Raw genomic sequence first — 17,646 nt, 5'->3', positions numbered from 1 at the left:
AATACTCCATAAAAATTAAGGCTATCATTTGATATTATAATTTAGACTACTATTGTAAAACCACTGATACTTTAACGTCTGTCAGCCTCAGATGGTATCCATTTTCATAACACAAGTTATTAAAGGATTTTTCTGTTTGCAAGAATTTGGTGTGGTGAGAGTAAGGGCAGTATTCAAAGTGTAAATAGTTTGTGTTCCAAAAGATCCATATAAAAGAAAGAACTATTGCATGTAACAAACTGTGTTTCTGTGGTGATGTGCATGTAAAGTTCCAGAATGAGGTTTCTGGAATAGATCTCTTGCAATTACAGAAATGAGGTTTTTTCCACCCAGCTCTCCCAAACCGCTTTACCTAAGAAAAGTGGAAACTCCCCAAACTCCTCTATGTGATTTGGTGTTGGGACATTAGGGGCTTCCATGTGAGAAGGAAGGAAGGCATAAAGTCCGCAATGAGGAGGAAGACCTAAGTACAGAAATCTCAGCGGGCATTTTTTTAATAGCTGTTGTCTCCTTAGCTAACGTAAGGGTTTCTTACCTCATCATCAGTTAAGAACTGTTACCCATACCTGCATTTTAGCCAGTTTAGCAGGTGCTGTCACCCACATTTCTCCCTCTTTCAGATGAAACATCATGGGCAGGGACCTGTGCCATTGTCAGAAAACCCATTAGCTCTTCTCATGGCTCAGACCTGGCATTCAGCTCTTTAAAAGTCAGGTGGTTCAGTCAGGTATTTGAACTTCCCTTTAAAAACCAAAGTTTCCTTTCCTTTTTTTTTTTTTTTTTTAAATGCTGAGAATGCAAGTGCATTTTTTTAAGTTGAGACTCAGCTTAAAACTTGAACTTTTTTTTTTTTTTTTTAACTTTACAAACAAGGAGTTAAATATTGAGACAGGTACTCTTTATTCATCCCTGACCAAGGTTTCACCAGTGCCAGTTTGTGTTAATGCAGATGCACTTGTGTTTTGGTTTACATAAAGGGTAATACCTGCTTTCTTCATCCTGGAGGGGGCTCAAAATAAGTTTTCCGAAGTAGGAAAAGGAACCGTATGGTTTTGCTTCCTACATATAGTAGATGCCTTGATTTTGACACAATGAAAAATGTGTTTAACTTCAAACTTCTCTCATTGTCAGCCTCACTTTTGAACTTGGCTCTTCATGGTCAGTCTTCCCTGTGACATGTCATGAAGTTGATGGTATAACCCCACTCTGGGGTTTTTGTGTACCAGAATGAATCCACTTATTTCAGTAAAGAGGCAAAAATCTCTTTTGTGTTAGACACAATTCACTAGGTGAATCCTTGACTCCACAGCCACACCCCCAGGAGGTCACCCCGAACACAACCCAGCTCTCCTGAGCAAACACACGAGTGGTCCTCCACTGTCTCCCTGGCAGCTGTTGACATATTTGTGTTCAGGTAGATTTCCGGCACAAGACCTTACGTGTCTTATCACCAGTTACTTCTCATTCCCTCATTTCCTTCATTCCCCGGACCCTAACCACAGCCACAGTGACAACACAACAAATTCAGGAGCTCTGAATGAAATCCTCCTTCTGCACTTATACCTCAGCCCGGCATTTTTGAAGGTGGGTAGGTCTTTTAAAAGAGAAAATGTGGACCAGAACTCTGTAGGCCTTACCCTTCACTGTGTATGGTGTTATAAAATGGCTCCAGGATGTTTTACTTTATTCATCACTATGACCCAGGGGAAATAACCTCCTTCCTTTTTCAAATTACTTAAGTGTTTTTTGATCTTCTAGATTGTAGAAGGCATGAAGCAAAAAAAATGGAGTATTGAAAACATTGCTTTCGGTTCTGGTGGAGCTTTGCTACAGAAGTTAACAAGAGATCTGTTGAATTGTTCCTTCAAGTGTAGCTATGTTGTAACCAATGGCCTTGGGGTATGTCCTTCAACTTTTACTCTTGTGTTAGTACCTTCTTTATGTGTCAGGTAGAATGCAGTTACTGAATGCAGTAGTCAAAGGATATGTCCTAAACTATGTTGTCAGCTACCACTGACCTTGACTCAAAGCAAGGAAAGAAAAGAGATCTTAGGTAAAAAAAAAATGACATGGAGAAAGGAGGAAAAAGAAGATGATTATTTGAGAAGTAATGCAGGCCAGTCATTGCCCACTCGTTCAGTATTAGAGTCAAAAAGTTTACCATTTTGAAGGGGAATGTCAGCTAACCCAGCTATCATATATGAAAGATAAGCAGGTGTGTAAGCACCATCAGTGTTTTAGGAAGGTGGAGCATGGAGTGGGAGTTGTGATACCAGAATCCTGTTCTAATAGCCTTAGAACGGGACCCCAAGCTGCCTGTTTCAGGCAGCTGAACAACAAGGGTCTTCGTAGGCTCTTGAGACTCTATGGATCCAAAGGTGGGAGTGGGAGATATTAAGAATTCTTCAGAACACCTGGGTTCTGGGTTGGTTCCTTGCTTTCCTCACCTCTGTCTTTGGAACCTTCTCACTCCTTGCTTCTATTATGTTGGCCTCCTACCTTTCTGCTCTTTAAACAAACCTTGTGTTCTCCTCAGGTTCTCTAGGTCTTTGCTTTTCATAGTAACAAGGAATAAAGTAAAAGGGAACAAAAGGAAAAGTTATGGAGTATGGAATGGAAGCCTTTACCTTAGTAAAAATCTTAGTTCCCTTGCCACAGATTATATAATACAGTTGACATAGTTTTTTTTTTTGTTTTCTTTTCCCAGTAGCCTGCATGTGCTATACTGGAATGTTAGGATATTCAAGACTTCAATTTTGTTCATAACCCTTTTCCCTAACAGAGGACTCTGTCTTCCAACAGAGGCTAGAGTTCTGTTTGTAAAAGCCCGATGTGGATTCGTTTAGTTATACCAATAAAGTGCCTTAGGTTTATATATAAATTATGTATAAACTTTGTTCTTTAATGGGAATAACATTCCTGATTAGTCTTTTATTTCTCTTTCTTCCAGATTAATGTCTTCAAGGACCCCGTTGCTGATCCCAACAAAAGATCCAAAAAGGGCCGATTATCTTTACATAGGACACCAGCAGGGAATTTTGTTACACTTGAGGAAGGAAAAGGAGACCTTGAGGAATATGGTCATGTATGTTATCTTTGCTGATCTTCCATATTATGAAAGCGGGCTCTTACGTTGCATTTTTAAAGTATCTCCAGAATGTTTTTTTCTTGAAGGACAAAGTACTTTTGCTGTAAAACGTGTGCGGTTGCTAACCTAGCAACCAAAATAAGATGAAAACCAAGAAGGGGCTAGATCATAAATAAGAACTGTGCATACAGTGGGTGACAAACTAGGACATTTCATAAAAAAGCAAAAGTTCATCCACACAGTGAGCAGCAGGGTAGTGGCTGATGAACTTCAGCAAGCCCTCGGATACTCCACTGTACTGTTAGTGCCAACTTGGCAGCGAGTCCTTTCTGAAAAGGAATGGCTAAAAATACTTAAAGGAAGCTATTTATGTTGTAAAACTGGTAATTTAATAAAGGAAGGGCTATCCAAATTCTAAGGTGTTGAAAGATAATCCCATTTTTTAAAAACTTAGCAGAATCCAGTTGAGATGGTTTTCTGTAGTCTCCTGTGCTTCTCACAGCAATTCTGGGCTACAAAAGCAGATTATGTTATCGTAATATAAGATGTGAAAACATTATGACTGGATTCTGATTACATAATAATAATAGGTGAAACCTACATTAAACCAAGTTTTCTGATTCAAGTCAACCAAACTGGAAAAGTTTATAGTGTGCTTAAGTGGTCCATATTATCTGATGCTCTTTAACATAAAAAATACACTTATATTTGTAAACTCAGAAGCTACAAAATGTATTTTAGCCGCTGGATTGAAAAAAACTCATTTTTAGAGGAAAACTGCTCCAAACATAAAACACTAATTTATCACTGTAGATTCTTTATACCATTTCAGATATTCTACTTATGGTATATGTGATACTAAGTTTTGAGCTAGAACTGAACATTTTACTGTATTTAATGAAAAATAAGATCCTAAACAAACTTTTCAATATAGCCTGTTGTTCAGGTCGTTGAGTAGCCTTCACTGAACTCTCGTAGCTACTGAGAGTTTGCCGAATGAGTGTGTCCAGATGGACTGATAAAGTCAGTGTAGACAAAGTCCCAACTATGGCTTTAAAATGCATTGATTTCAAGAGTATGTAAATGACACCCTAGAACATCTGAGGCAGTAATCAGTTATAATCATCTAGGCATTTTAAGAATAGGAACCACCATTCCTTGATGATATTTAACTTTATGAAAGAAAAGGTTATGCACCTCAATCTTGATGGAAAACTTAGGCACAACAGATTACATCTGTCGATTTTTCAAAGGAAATCAAGGGCAGACAATTCCTTAGGGAGTCGAAAGTGGCTTTCTCAGACTCAAAAGGGAATTCAGTTTTCTCAGTTGACTGTTGTTACCCTTGCATCGATCAGATGGATTATGTGTATCAGTAACTTCTGTAATATACACCGAGTTTTTAAGTCCGTCATTGAGCATTCATCAAGAAGCCAATACTTACTTCTGTTTCTGGTTTGGTTTCTTGTTTTTTAGGTTTTTTTTGTTGTTGTTGTTGTTCTAAGTCCAAAACTCAGTGACTAGGAAATTTATTAAATTCCAGGGTTATAAGTTTAATCAGTGTTGAGTCTGTTGTCTAGGAACAAGGGAAGGCCTGGCAGGCTTTCCTTGCTCACTGTCAGTCATAATTATCAGCAACAGCCATGATTCTTCTGGGCAACCAAGCAATAAGCATTTCCACCTGGAAAAATAAAGAGAAGGATCAGCTACCGTTTTCGTGTTTTCCCTTCAAGGAAAACTTTTACGAATATTTAGATCATTGCTTTATATAAAAGCTAAATATTTCTACATAGCCATTTTAGATAGTGCCCTGCTTTCCGCCTGCTCCACGAGCACTGCGTGTAAACATTCATAATTTGAATGCCATCAAACATCTCTGTATTTGACTAGTGAGTCTGACTCCTCAAAGCCTTAACTTATTTTGCTTGATCGTCTTTTATATTTGTGCAGGATCTTCTCCATACTGTCTTCAAGAATGGGAAGGTGACAAAAAGCTATTCATTTGATGAAATCAGAAAAAATGCAGAGCTGAATATCGAACTGGAAGTAGCGCCTCATTAGGGTTTATGACTGGGTGTGCGTGCTCGCCTGCGTGTGTGTGTACACGTGCATGCATGCACGTGGGCACCGGCGTGTGAGTATGTAATCATGTTTATTGTACAGATGTGGGGGGTTTCTTTGTGTTTTATGATACATTACAGCCAAATTATTTGTTGGTTTATGGACATACTGCCCTTTCATTTTTTGTTTTTTTCCAGTGTTTAGGTGATCTCAAATTAGGAAATGCACTTAACCATGTAAAAGATTAATGATAAGTAAGCTTTTTAGGGCCCTTTGCCAATAGATAGTAATTCTATCTGGTATTGATCTTTTCACAAATAACCGAACCCAGAAACTTTTATATATAACTGAAGATCACATAAAACAGATTTGCATAAAATTATCATTGATTGCTTTATGTTTATATTTAACTTGTATTTTTGTACAAACAAGATTGTGTAAGATATATTTAAAGTTTCAGTGATTTAACAGTCTTTCCAACTTTTCATGATTTTTATGAGCACAGACTTTCAAGAAAATACTTGAAAATAAATTACATTGCCTTTTGTCCATTAATCAGCAAATAAAACATGGCCTTAACAGAGTTGTTTGTGTTATTGTACAATTTGAAAGTTATGTCAGGACATACCCTATAGAATTACTAACCTCACTGCCCCTTGTAGAATATGTATTAATCATTCTACATTAAAGAAAATAATGGTTCTTACTGGAATGTCTAGGCACTGTACAGTGATTATATATGTTGGTCATTGTATTGTACCAGTGAAATGCCAAATTTGAAGGCCTGTACTGCAATTTTATATGTCAGAATATATTGCCTGTGGCTCTAACATGCACCTCAAGATTTTAAGGAGATGTTTTTAGAGAGAATTTCTGCTTCCACTACAGAATATATACATAAATGTAAAATACTAACAAAAGTGGAAGTAGTGTATTTTAAAGTAATTACACTTCGGAATTTATTTTTCCTATTCTATAGTTGATATGACTGAAATGAATTACTGGAATGGGTAGTGAGTGTACTTATTTTAAATGTTTTGATTCTGTTATATTTTTCATTAAGTTTTTTTAAAAATTAAATTGAATATTAAATTGTATGGACATCATTTATTAAACTGAATCCCTCCATAAATAATAAGCAGGTTCTTAAATGAGGATAAATTAAAGCATGAGGACATAAGTTTGAATAGAAAAGTCTTAACCAAAAATAGTAAGTTGGCTACATGCAAAGCAAAGCGTTCAACATCAAAATGTTCTAGAGTGATTAACTGCTAGATTCTGAGTCAGTCATCTGACTAGAGACCAGGTTTGGTTTGGTTTTTTAATGATTCTGTTTTATTTATATCTGTTGTTCTAAGGCAGGAGGCCGACTAAGGCCTGCAGGCCAAATTCAGACTGCTATTTTTGTAAATACCTAGGTCTATGACTGCTTTCTCAGGGCAGCACAGAAGTCAAGTAGTTACATAGTGACCATATGACCCACAAAGCCTGAAATGTTTATTACCTGGCCCTTTGCAGAAAAAGTTTGTTGACCCCTGGGGTCTAAGAAGAGGAGCGTGCCTTGAAGTATAAGAGAAATGTTGAGTTCCGGGAAGGGAGGAAGCTTTGTTGATAAGGAGTTTGTCTCTCTCTTATCCTTTCTTTTATTTAAACATCTCATCTTGGAAGACTGATTTTTGAAAGCTTTAACATGACATTAAATGTGAAATTTTAAATACTGAAAAGCCATAAATCATCTGTCCTAAACAGTTACATGAGAAGGTATTTATCAGTGGAATAATCGAAGTAGAAGTCTATTAAATGTCTCCTATAAACATCATTAAAAAGAACATGGTTTTTGCAGAGGATTCTAAACCCTTGTTTAATGAGAATAAGCATTATTTTATTAAGAGTTTTCATCCTGTAATTCCTGGTGGAAAATAGTTTTAAGCTGATTCTTTTAAATGTATCTAAAAATTAGTAATATTAAGAAGAACACAACTTTCTTCACAAAATGTGATGGGGGTTAGAGAAGTAAAAAAACCATATTTATCACCAAATAACAACTTTGATAAACCATCCATAATTTTGGTTTTCTTTAAACATGGGAATTCTATAAACAGTATTCTTTGTGTGCTGGGACTTTCAGCAGTTTCAGAGTAGCTGGAGTTTTACTTTAAAAAAATCTACACTTGTACATGGCCGTAGATTATAGAAGAGGTGGAATGATTAATTCTTTTAGCCACTTGGAACCAATGAATCTGAATTTCTGTCACTGAGCACTTAGTATTTGGCCATCCCCATTCTCAGTAGCAAATGGTTAACATAGTTCTCAAGTAGGATTCCACTGTGTGTCACCTTTAAATCAGTCTAACTCTTCCAGACAAAAGCAAATGGCATGTATGGGTTTGCTTAGGTCCTTAGATTTGCAGTTGACATCAGTTAATCCCTCTCAATTCATACTATCATGAAGTATTTGTATTTTAAATAGAAGATAGGAGTTCTGTGTTAAGACTCTTTATTTGTACTCTATACTTAAAGTCAAATGGTTTTAATCCCTTATTTCCTTTCTTGAAATAAATTGTTATGAAAAATATTTTATAACAAAATTCATCTTGGAAAACCAGAAAGAGAAAAATGGCAAGGTAATTATTGTTCTGTTTGCCATAATTTAGAATTCAGCACTTAAACAAGTATTTTGTAGTTTTACATTCCTTTTTAACCCATTCAGTGGAGAACGCTCAGCTTTTCTCCCAAGTTGTATGTTAATTCTAATATGTATACAACATCAAATATAAACATGTAATTAACATGGAAATAAAGTTTAGCTCTATTAGCGAAATGTTAAATTTGACTGTGTGCTTCAAATAATGGCCATTTCTAGACTTACCCTCTTTTAGGTACTCCTCTATTTTCTGCCTTGTGCAACCATCTGAATGGCAGTGCCTCCTATTAAGGACACTGGAGAGAGACCAGATCTGGAGGGAAAGGGCAGAATTTCTAGGTTAAGATCTTTCATGAGATGCTATAGAGACACTTAGATGTGGATGTTAGGTAGCTGGATATACAGGTTTGGGGACACGTGAAAGGGTACCTCACTAGGAAGCATATAAAATATGGCCTGGCAAACCACATGCAAAATCCAGCCCATCTGTTTTTGTAAACAGAGGCTTTTGGAATAAGCCATGCCCATTAGTCTAATTCTTGTTTTTGGCCGCTTTCACACTACCATAACAGAGTTGAGAAGTTGCTAAAGACAGACTTTGTACCCTGCAAAGCCCAATAATTTTACTTTATGGCCCTTTAAAGTAGAAAATATGCCAACCTGCTGTAGAGTACAAGGAAAAGAAAACTGAGGGAAAAACCAGAGGAACTCTACAAAAGTTAAGTGGCAGAAGGTAAGAAGGCAAAGGAGACTGACAAGTGGTAGCCGAAGAGATGAGAGGAAAACCAGGAGGAGTAAAGGAAGAAGAAGGGAGTTTTTCGGCACAGTACGGAATGCTGCTGAGAGACCAAGTAGAGTGAGGGATTAAAAGCATCGACTGAATTTAACCGGGAAATAACCAGTGGCTTGCAAACATTCCCTCCACAGCAGCTGAGGCAGCACATGGCAGAAAGAAGCTATCTTACAAAACTTTGAATTTTGGACATGAAAAGGAGAGAATGAAGCAACAATGTGTCTCCCTTTCCCGTTTTAGCTACTGCTTTACTTTCTAAAAAGGACCCGGGAAAGAGGGAGAAGTTGAAGATAAGAGAGCCAAAAGGAATCAGTGATGCTTTTGGTTTCCATACAAGGTTGGAAGAGGATGGGGTCCAAAGCGCCTGTGGAGAAACTGGCTGGCTTTCACATGGAAGGGGTGCTTCTATTCTAGAAAGAAGGAGAAAGGGGATAGGTGCACATGCAGGCTTCGGTTTCCTCGGTAAAGTCAGAGACCAAAGGAGACTGGACTTTTGAAAAAGGTTTTAAAATGGTTTTTGTGGAGAATGAAGTGACCAGATGTACAGCAGGATGATAGAACAGTATGGAGGACCCACCTATTTGGTGACTGAGAATTTAAAGTTTAATTTGCCTGTTGTGATCTTTGTTGTTCCCCTCCATAGTAGCACCCCAATGCCTGGGTACAGACAGAGAAAATGGAGATACTTGCTGTTTTGCCAGATGAGTTTGATCAAAGGGATGCTAATTGAATAACTGCTGAAACAGTGGTCCTACATATTTAAACTGTGGATAGGTAAGGACACAGAGCATTGGGAAGACAGTAAGGAGCCTGATGGATAGTCTGATAACAGATCCGGGCTGCTGGGAGTTGCTGGAACAAGCAGGTTTGGAAGGACAGGAAACACTAGTCTCAGACCAGGATGTATGGATTAGTGATCAGAGAGGAGCAAGGTCATGGTGGAGTGTGATCTTGCAGTGGCTAAATGAAGATCATGAGACCAAACGAGAACAGGAAACCTGAAAGGACAGTTGGGTGGGATGGTGGACATTAAAATCATCCAGGAGGACGGCAGAAGTTGAAGTAGAGAGGAAAGCTAGGTCAGGCACCGACATTCAGTGAATGAAGAGAAGGGACCAGGAGGTCAGCAGGAGGCAGCATCACTGAAGGGTGTGAGCCTCAAAGAGGTAGGGCAGAGGAGACCATGGACTCAGGCCAGCCTGCAAGAGGAGGAACTCAGGGTCTGAGCACGCATGGACGAGTACAGACTGATTAAAAAGCACCTGTGTATTGCCAAAGGTTTGATGTCCTTTATCAGGCCCTCAGTCAATATTTGTTGACTTGATGAATGAAGGGAAGGAATAATTTAGATTTAAAAAAGTCTTGATTTTATTAGCTTGCTACAAACATCCCTTCCACTGACACAGGCCCAAGTGTTCAAGCCTTTAAATACGTTTTTGAATGTGTTTTGTCTTGAATGTTAAGATTTACTTTTTTTTTTTTTTAAAGCAACCAAAGCATTCTGCAGCCAATTAAAATCAGTCCTCTCTCTCGTATTCGGGTTCTTCTCACCTTGTTTTAAATTATTGTTTTATTTGAAGATATCTGTTCCCTAGAGACAACTCCATCTTTATTTGGTTCACAGTTCTTCATTCTATTAAAACTTATTTATTAAAATATTTGTTTGGGTTATTCCAGCAAAGAGAAATACACTCTTGAAAGGAATTTTAGAATCATTCAAATTACCAACTTCACTAAAATTTTTTTAATTAACATAAAAGTGGGTCCTTGATGATCAGGAATTTTGCCTGTATGCTATCACATGGGTGGCCAAGCCTTCACTTTACTGGTACAAAGGACTCTTGGTGACTTAATTAGTATTCATAAGGGACATGGACCTTTTACCACTTTTCAGGGCTTGTGCTGCTCTCTTGGTGAGTAGTATAAGCTGCCAGGTCACTTTTCTGCCAGTCTATAGCATAGTCTCCACAGAAAAATACACTCTTCGTTTATATTGATTTATATTCATCCCAGAAAAAGCAGTATCATTCTTTGACAACAAATTTTATTTTATCCTGTAATTGGCTATTGAGCTCTTACTTCTTTGGTTTAAAACTTAGGGAAGGCATAGGTTTTAACGAAGATGGATTAGCTACTGTGCTTATGAACAGTCCTGATGCATGAACTGGCTACAAGTTTGATTCTGATGCAGTCTTCCTGAGTAGCCTGAAGATTCCTAGCAGATTTCTAAGCTTGGGAAAAAAAAACAACTCTTATCTTCAACCTCTCTGTTTCTATTCCTTCCTCTTCAGGAGCAAACATGTTCCTGTTTCATCCTTTTAGGAAACGTAAATCTCGTTAACATCAGCTCTAGGCTCCCTTCTTCCATTCAGATCCAGAGTTCTCAAGCTGTGCACATTTACCGCCTCACTTTTCCCACCCCCCTCTGGTTCTCGTCCCTCATACAGTGACCTCTTGATTGCCAACTGAGTGTGTTTACTTCTGATCTCATCAGAGGATCTCTTCTGTATTTGCCACTAATAATTCATTCCTTAAAACTACTCCTTTGTCCTCTGTTGTAATATGATGTCTCCCTTCTCTTTCCTGGGCTCTTATTCACACACTTACCTTTTAAATGTCCTATCCCATTTATCTCCACATTCATCTTGGCTGATCTCAGCCATTCTCATGGTCTCAGCTATCCCCTATCTACTAAAGCCTCCAAGCATTGATCTCTAACCCAGACCTCTGAATTTTTCTACCTGTGATGCATTCCCACCCAGAGACCTACTCAAATACAGCAGGTCCAAACTTATCATGTTCCTGGATTTCTACCTAATTTGGGGGTTCAACCACCCACCCAAATGAGACTTCCCACTCCATTACCCCACATGTGATCAGACTCACAGTCCTGTTGATCTACATACTAAATATTATGTCTTCCCTCTAACTCATTTCAGACTTGCGAATCTCTTCCTGAAACCATACAAAAAATATAACGAGTGTTCCTATCCCAGACCCTCTCCCTCCCATTCTACTACCAGAGTATATTGATAACAAAATCCAATAGCTTTAGTCCCCTGCTTAAAACATTTGAAACTCCCTCTAGCCTCCAGGATAATGCTCAGAATCCAGCCTAACCCACAAAACTCTCTGATCTGGCCCATGCTACACAGATAGCCTGTTTTGCTTTTAATTTTCTGTGCCAGCATCACTGACTTGCTCTACCTTACATTCACGCACACATATTCACAATACACAATTTTCTGCCTTTGCTCATGCTGACCTCTCAGCCAAGAATGCCTTCCTCTGGCTAACACATTTTAGGTGATTAGGTGATAATGCCTCCAAGAAGCATTCAACAACTCGCTTATCTGCCATCCTTACTCCACATGCCCTTCTGGGCTCCACAAGTATTGAGTGTATTTCTAAACTAGCACTTGCAATCCATAGATCTATGTCCTAGGGTGTAGGATGGTGTTTTATTCATCGCTGCTTCCCGCATTCAGCGCACAGTACACACTCAAATGTTTGTTGAATAAATGTCATTAAGGTGAACACTTAAAAAGTTGATTTATTTTGAGAGAGAGAGCGCACAAGGTGGGGAGGGACAGAGAGAGAGAGAATCCCAAGCAGGCTCTGCACTGACAGAGCTCAATGTGGGGCTCGAACTCACAAACAGATCGTGACCTGACCCGAAATCAAGAGCTGGATGCTTGACTGAGCCAACCAGTAGACCCAAGACAAACACTTTTCTATAATGTCTACATAATGCTAATACCCTGAACATTTCACTGTGTTTAAAAAGTAGAACATTTTAAGTTTTTTTTAATGAATAACTTTCAAAGCATGATCACATGCTACTGTCTTTTTGAAAAGTCATTACAGTATATTCATGAAATAAAGGGTTTCATCAAAATGTAGATTAGAGCCCAGAGATTGGATGATGGCATGAAGTAGGAGGCCCCTAGGTATGCCGGGTCCCGTGAATACGACGAGATAAGTATCCAATCATTCTAAATCCCCCAGAAATTGACCTGAAGAGTGGCAGAACAAACTCCACAACTAAAGGACAGAAGAAGCCATCATGAAGAAGTTAGGAAGCGGGGAGACGCGGTTTGGGAGAGAAACGGATCGAGGCTGCTGTGGTGGGGAGGAAGCTGCGGTTGCGGAGACAGGCTAGAGGCAGACTGACACAGGGAAATGAATGCTCATAGCACTTGGCTTTGAAAGTGACAGGGGCCAAATTTCATGAGTTCTTGCAGTCAGTAGGGCTTAAAGCCTAGAGTTTTAAAGGTCAGAGGCTTGGCTGGGATGGAGCCCAGGCGGAGCCCAAGGGCACTGTGCTGCTCTCGCAGAGAAGGCAGGTGAACAACCCACAGACCTACAGCGTGGAAACAGATGGTGAAGCACGCCTGAGGCACACAGGGGGGAGGTGTCTGCTCATCTCCAAGCACATCTCCGAGAGACAGGGTTCATGGAGAGACCCTTCTGATGATAAAGGAACGGCCGTTTCCCTCTGCCACCCCTCAGCGTAAGCACAGGGCAACCTGAAGGAACAGCGCAGCACCCACACTCCGTACCTACCTTGATCACACCAAGCCCCGACACCCAGTGGAACCGCCTTTCTAGCCCTGCTGCCTGAGTCCCAGTGTGGTGGGCTCCTTCCCCAGAGGGCTTCCCCAACCTACTGTGCACAGTGTCTACCAACTTGGGAATATCGCAGGGTCTCAATTCTGGTGGTGGTGAGGTCTTGTTTCACGCGCACCAAAGCTAAAACAGCACATTCAGGCCAGGGATGAAATTTTACCACCCACAACAGGAAAAAAGAGCCTCTGCAGATGACTGCCCTGAAGCATAAAGTAGCCAGGACACGACAGCCGAGCACACGGCAGCACACTTTGGAGACATGCAGAAGTGCCAGGTCCTGGGGAACAGGGACACCACATGGGACGGTACCACAGGACCACTTCTTAATGAAGCCATTACCCTCGAGAACAAGAACAGGAGTTGCAGTTCTTTCCTGACATATGGAAGCAAGCACAGAGACTAAGACAAAATCAGACAGAAACTTGGGCCAAATGAAAGAACGGGACAAGGCCATAAGCAAAACAGATTAATAAGTAACATGCCTGATTTTTCTTCTTTTTTTAATGTGTTTTTTTTTTTTGAGAGCATGAGTGGGGGAGGGGTAGAGAGGGGGGAGACGGATGACTTCAAGCAGGCTCTGAGCTGTCAGCACAGAGCCTGACGCAGGACTCAAACTCACAAACCATGAGATCATGACCTGAGCTGAAGGTGGACGCTTACCTGACTGAGCCACTGGGCACCCCAACAGAGAATTTAAAGTAATATCATTAAAAAAAACCTCACTGGATTTGAGAAAAGAGGGGAAGGCATTAGTGAGACTATTAACACAGAGATAAGGAATAACACAGCAAAGATAAAGGGCTCAATAAATGAACTCAGAAACATGCTTGATGGAATGAGCAGCAGGCTGGAAGAACATAAATTAGTAACTACAAGACAGAGTGATGGAAAGTAATCAAGCTGAACAAAAGAGAAAAAAAGAATTATGCAAAATGAGAATAGATTTAGGGAACTCAGTGTCTCCATCAAATAATACTCAAATTATCAGAGTCCCTGAAATAGAAGAGAGAGAAAAGGGGGAATAAAATTTATTTGAAGAAATAATAGCTGAAAAGTTACTTAACCTAGGGAAGGAAACATATCCAGGTATAGGAGACAAAGAGGACTCCCCCCGCAAACCCCCAAAATCAACAAAAGCAGATCCAAAGACCTATTGTAATTAAATTGGCAAAATACAGTGATAAAGAAAATGTAAAAGCAGCAAGACAAAATAAGACAGTGACTTACAAGGGAAACCCTGTAAGGTTATTAAGGGATTTTTCAGCAGAAACTTAACAAGCAAAAATGGAATGGTATGATATATTCTAGTGCTAATTGGGAAAAATCTGCAGCCAAAAATATCAAGCAAGGCTATCTATCGTTCAGAATAGGAGAGAGAGTTTCCCAGACAGCAAAGACTAAAGGAATTCATGACCACTAAACAAGTCCTGCAGGAAATATTAAAGGGGACCCTGAGTGGAGAGAATAAAAGTGACAATATAAAAATAGGAAACACAAAAGCAATTAAAATGAATATTTCTCTAAAACGTCAAGGAACTCACAAGATAAAAGGAAGTAAAACATGACAACATATACCTAAAATGTGGGGAGGAGTAAAGAATGGGTTCAAACTTAATCTTCAATTTAATATAGACTGCTGTATGCCAGAGGTTACATACAAACCTAATGGTAACCATTAGGTAACCATCAAAAACCACTCAAATATGAAACAAAGAGAAAGGAATCCAAATACATCATTAACTAAAACCACCAAACCATGAAAGACAAAAGATGAGAGAAAATCTTGAGAACCACAAAAAAGTAAGGTGACAATAAGTACATATCAGTAATTACTTTGAATGTAAATGGACTAAACACTCCAATCAAAAGACACAGGGTGACAGAATGGATTAAAAAAAACAAGACCCATCTACATCCTGCCTACAAGAGACTCCTTTTACACCTAAAGACACGTGCAGATTGAAAGTGAGGGAATGGAGCAACATCTACCATGCAAATGAATGTCAAAAGAAAGTTGGAGTAGCAATACTTATATCAGACAAATTAGACTTAAAAACTATAACAAGAGACATGGAATGATACTATATATTAAAGGGAACAATCCAACATGAAAATACTATAAATATTAATGCTTCAACATAGGAGCACCCAAATACATAAAACAGGTAATAACAAATATAAAGGAACTAACCAATAATAAATACAACAGTAGTAGGGGACTTTAACAAGCCCACCTACGTCAAGGGACAGATCATCTAAACAGACAATCAGCAAGGAAACAATGGCTTTGAATGACACTGGAACAGATGGATTTGACAGATATATTCATAACATTACTCCCCACAACAGCAGAACACACATTCTTTTCAAATGCACACAGAACATTCTCCAAAATAGATCACACAGGCCACAAAACAAGCCTGAACAAATTAAAGAACGTCAGAGTCTCACCATGCATCTTTTCTGACCACAACATAATGAAACTAGAAGTCGACCACAAGAAAAATACTGGAAAGTGACAAATACATGTATGTTAAATAACATGCTACCAAACAATGACTGGGTCAGCCAGGAAATAAAAAAAGAAATAAAAAAGTACATGGAAACAAATGAAAATGAAAATGCTATGGTCCAAAACCTATGGGATGCAGCAAAAGTGGTTCTAAGAAGGAAGTTTATAGCGATACAGGTCGAACCCAAGAAGCAAGAAAATTCTCAAACAACCTAATTTTACACCTTAAAGGAGCTTGAAAAAGAACAACACATAAAACCCTAAACCAGCAGAAGGAAAGAAATAATAAAGGTTAGAGCAGAAATAAATGATACAGAAAGAAAAACAAAAACAATAGAACAGAGCAATGAAACTAGGAGCTGGTTCTTTGAAAAGATCAATGAAATTGATAAACCTCTAGCCAGATGCATCAAGAAAAAAAGAGAAATGACTCAAAACCACATACGAAAGAGGAGAAATGACAACCAACACCACAGATATACAAATAATTATAAGAGTATTATGAAAAAATTTATGCCAACAAATTGGACAACTTAGAAGATAGGGATAATTTCCTAGAAACCTACAAACCACAAAACTGGAACAGGAATAAATAGAAAATTTGCATAGAATGATAACCAGCAAAGAAATCGAATCAGTATTCTGAAAACTCCTAAAACAAAAATCCAGCACTGGATGGCTTTACAGGAGAATTCTACAAAATATTTAAAGAAGAGTAAATATCTATTCTTCTCAAACTACTCAAAAAAAAAAAAAAAACAGAAAAGGAAGGAAAACTTCCAAATTCATTCTATGAAGTCCAAATTACCCTGATACCAAAACCTGATAACAGACACCAAAAAAAGAGAACTACAGGCCAATATCCTTGATAAACATAGATGCAAAAATCCTCAACAAAATACTAGCAAAACTGAATCCAATAATACATTAAAAATATTCACCGTGATCAAGTGGGATTTATTCCTGGGTTGCAAATGTGGTTGAATATTCACAAATCAATCAGTGTGATACATCACGTCAATAAGAGAAAGGATAAGAACAATATGATCATTTCAACAGATGCAGAAAAAGCATTTGACAAAGTACAACATTCATTCATGATAAGAAATTTTTTTTAAAAACCCTCAATAAAGTAGGTTTAGAAGGAATATACTTCAACATAATAAAGTCCTTATATGAAAAATCCACAGTGAGGGGCACCCAGGGTGGCTCAGTCCAACGTTGGCGCAGGTCATGATCTTAGGGTTTGTGAGTTCAAGCACAGAGCCTGACGTCTGCTTCAGATTCTGTGTCTCCCTCTCTCTTTCAAAAATAAATAAACATTAAAAAAGAAAATTAAAGAAAAGCCCACAGCGAACATCCTACTCATTGGGGAAAAAGAGAACTTTTACCCTAAAGTCATAAGACAAAGATGTCCAGTCTTACCACTTTCATTCAACATACTATTGGAAGTCCTAGCCACAGCAATCAAACAACTAAAAGAAATAAAAGGCATCCGGATTGGTAAGGAAGAAGTAAAACTTTAACTATTTGCAGATGACATGATATGTAGAAAACCCTAATGACTCCACCAAAGCCGACTACTAGAACTGATAAATTCAGTAAAGTCACAGGATACAAAATTAAATACAAATCTGTTACATCTCTATACACCAATAATGAAGCAAGCAGAAAGAAATTAAGAAGACAATCCCATTTACAATTGTACAAAAATATTAAGATACCTAGGAATAAAACTAACCAAAGAAGTTAAAGAACTATACTCAGAAGACTACAAAATACTGATGAAAGGAAATTGAAGCCGACACAAAGAAATGGAAAGACATTCCATGCTCCTGGACTGGAAGAACAAATATTGTTAAAATGTCTATACTACCCAAAGCAACCTACACATTTAATGCAATACCTATCAAAATACC

At 38.5% G+C, this 17,646-nt stretch overlaps 1 protein-coding gene across 2 annotated transcripts in view; it reads left to right on the top strand.

Moving 5' to 3' along the window:
* NAMPT (nicotinamide phosphoribosyltransferase) overlaps positions 1-6,246 on the top strand; it is a 220,897-nt gene extending 214,651 nt beyond the window's left edge. For both annotated transcript variants that reach the window (XM_053218617.1, XM_027071685.2), the window contains exons 9-11: positions 1,759-1,899; positions 2,951-3,085; positions 5,039-6,246. In XM_053218617.1, the coding sequence (XP_053074592.1) occupies positions 1,759-1,899; positions 2,951-3,085; positions 5,039-5,149 (387 nt within the window). In that variant the 3' untranslated portion in view covers positions 5,150-6,246. The remainder of the gene's footprint in view (positions 1-1,758; positions 1,900-2,950; positions 3,086-5,038) is intronic.
* Positions 6,247-17,646: the final 11,400 nt, after the last annotated feature.

The sequence above is a fragment of the Acinonyx jubatus genome, chromosome A2, assembly GCF_027475565.1.
Source record: "Acinonyx jubatus isolate Ajub_Pintada_27869175 chromosome A2, VMU_Ajub_asm_v1.0, whole genome shotgun sequence".
In the NCBI taxonomy this organism is placed as follows: domain Eukaryota; kingdom Metazoa; phylum Chordata; class Mammalia; order Carnivora; family Felidae; genus Acinonyx; species Acinonyx jubatus.
This window is presented reverse-complemented; position numbering and strand designations above follow the sequence as displayed.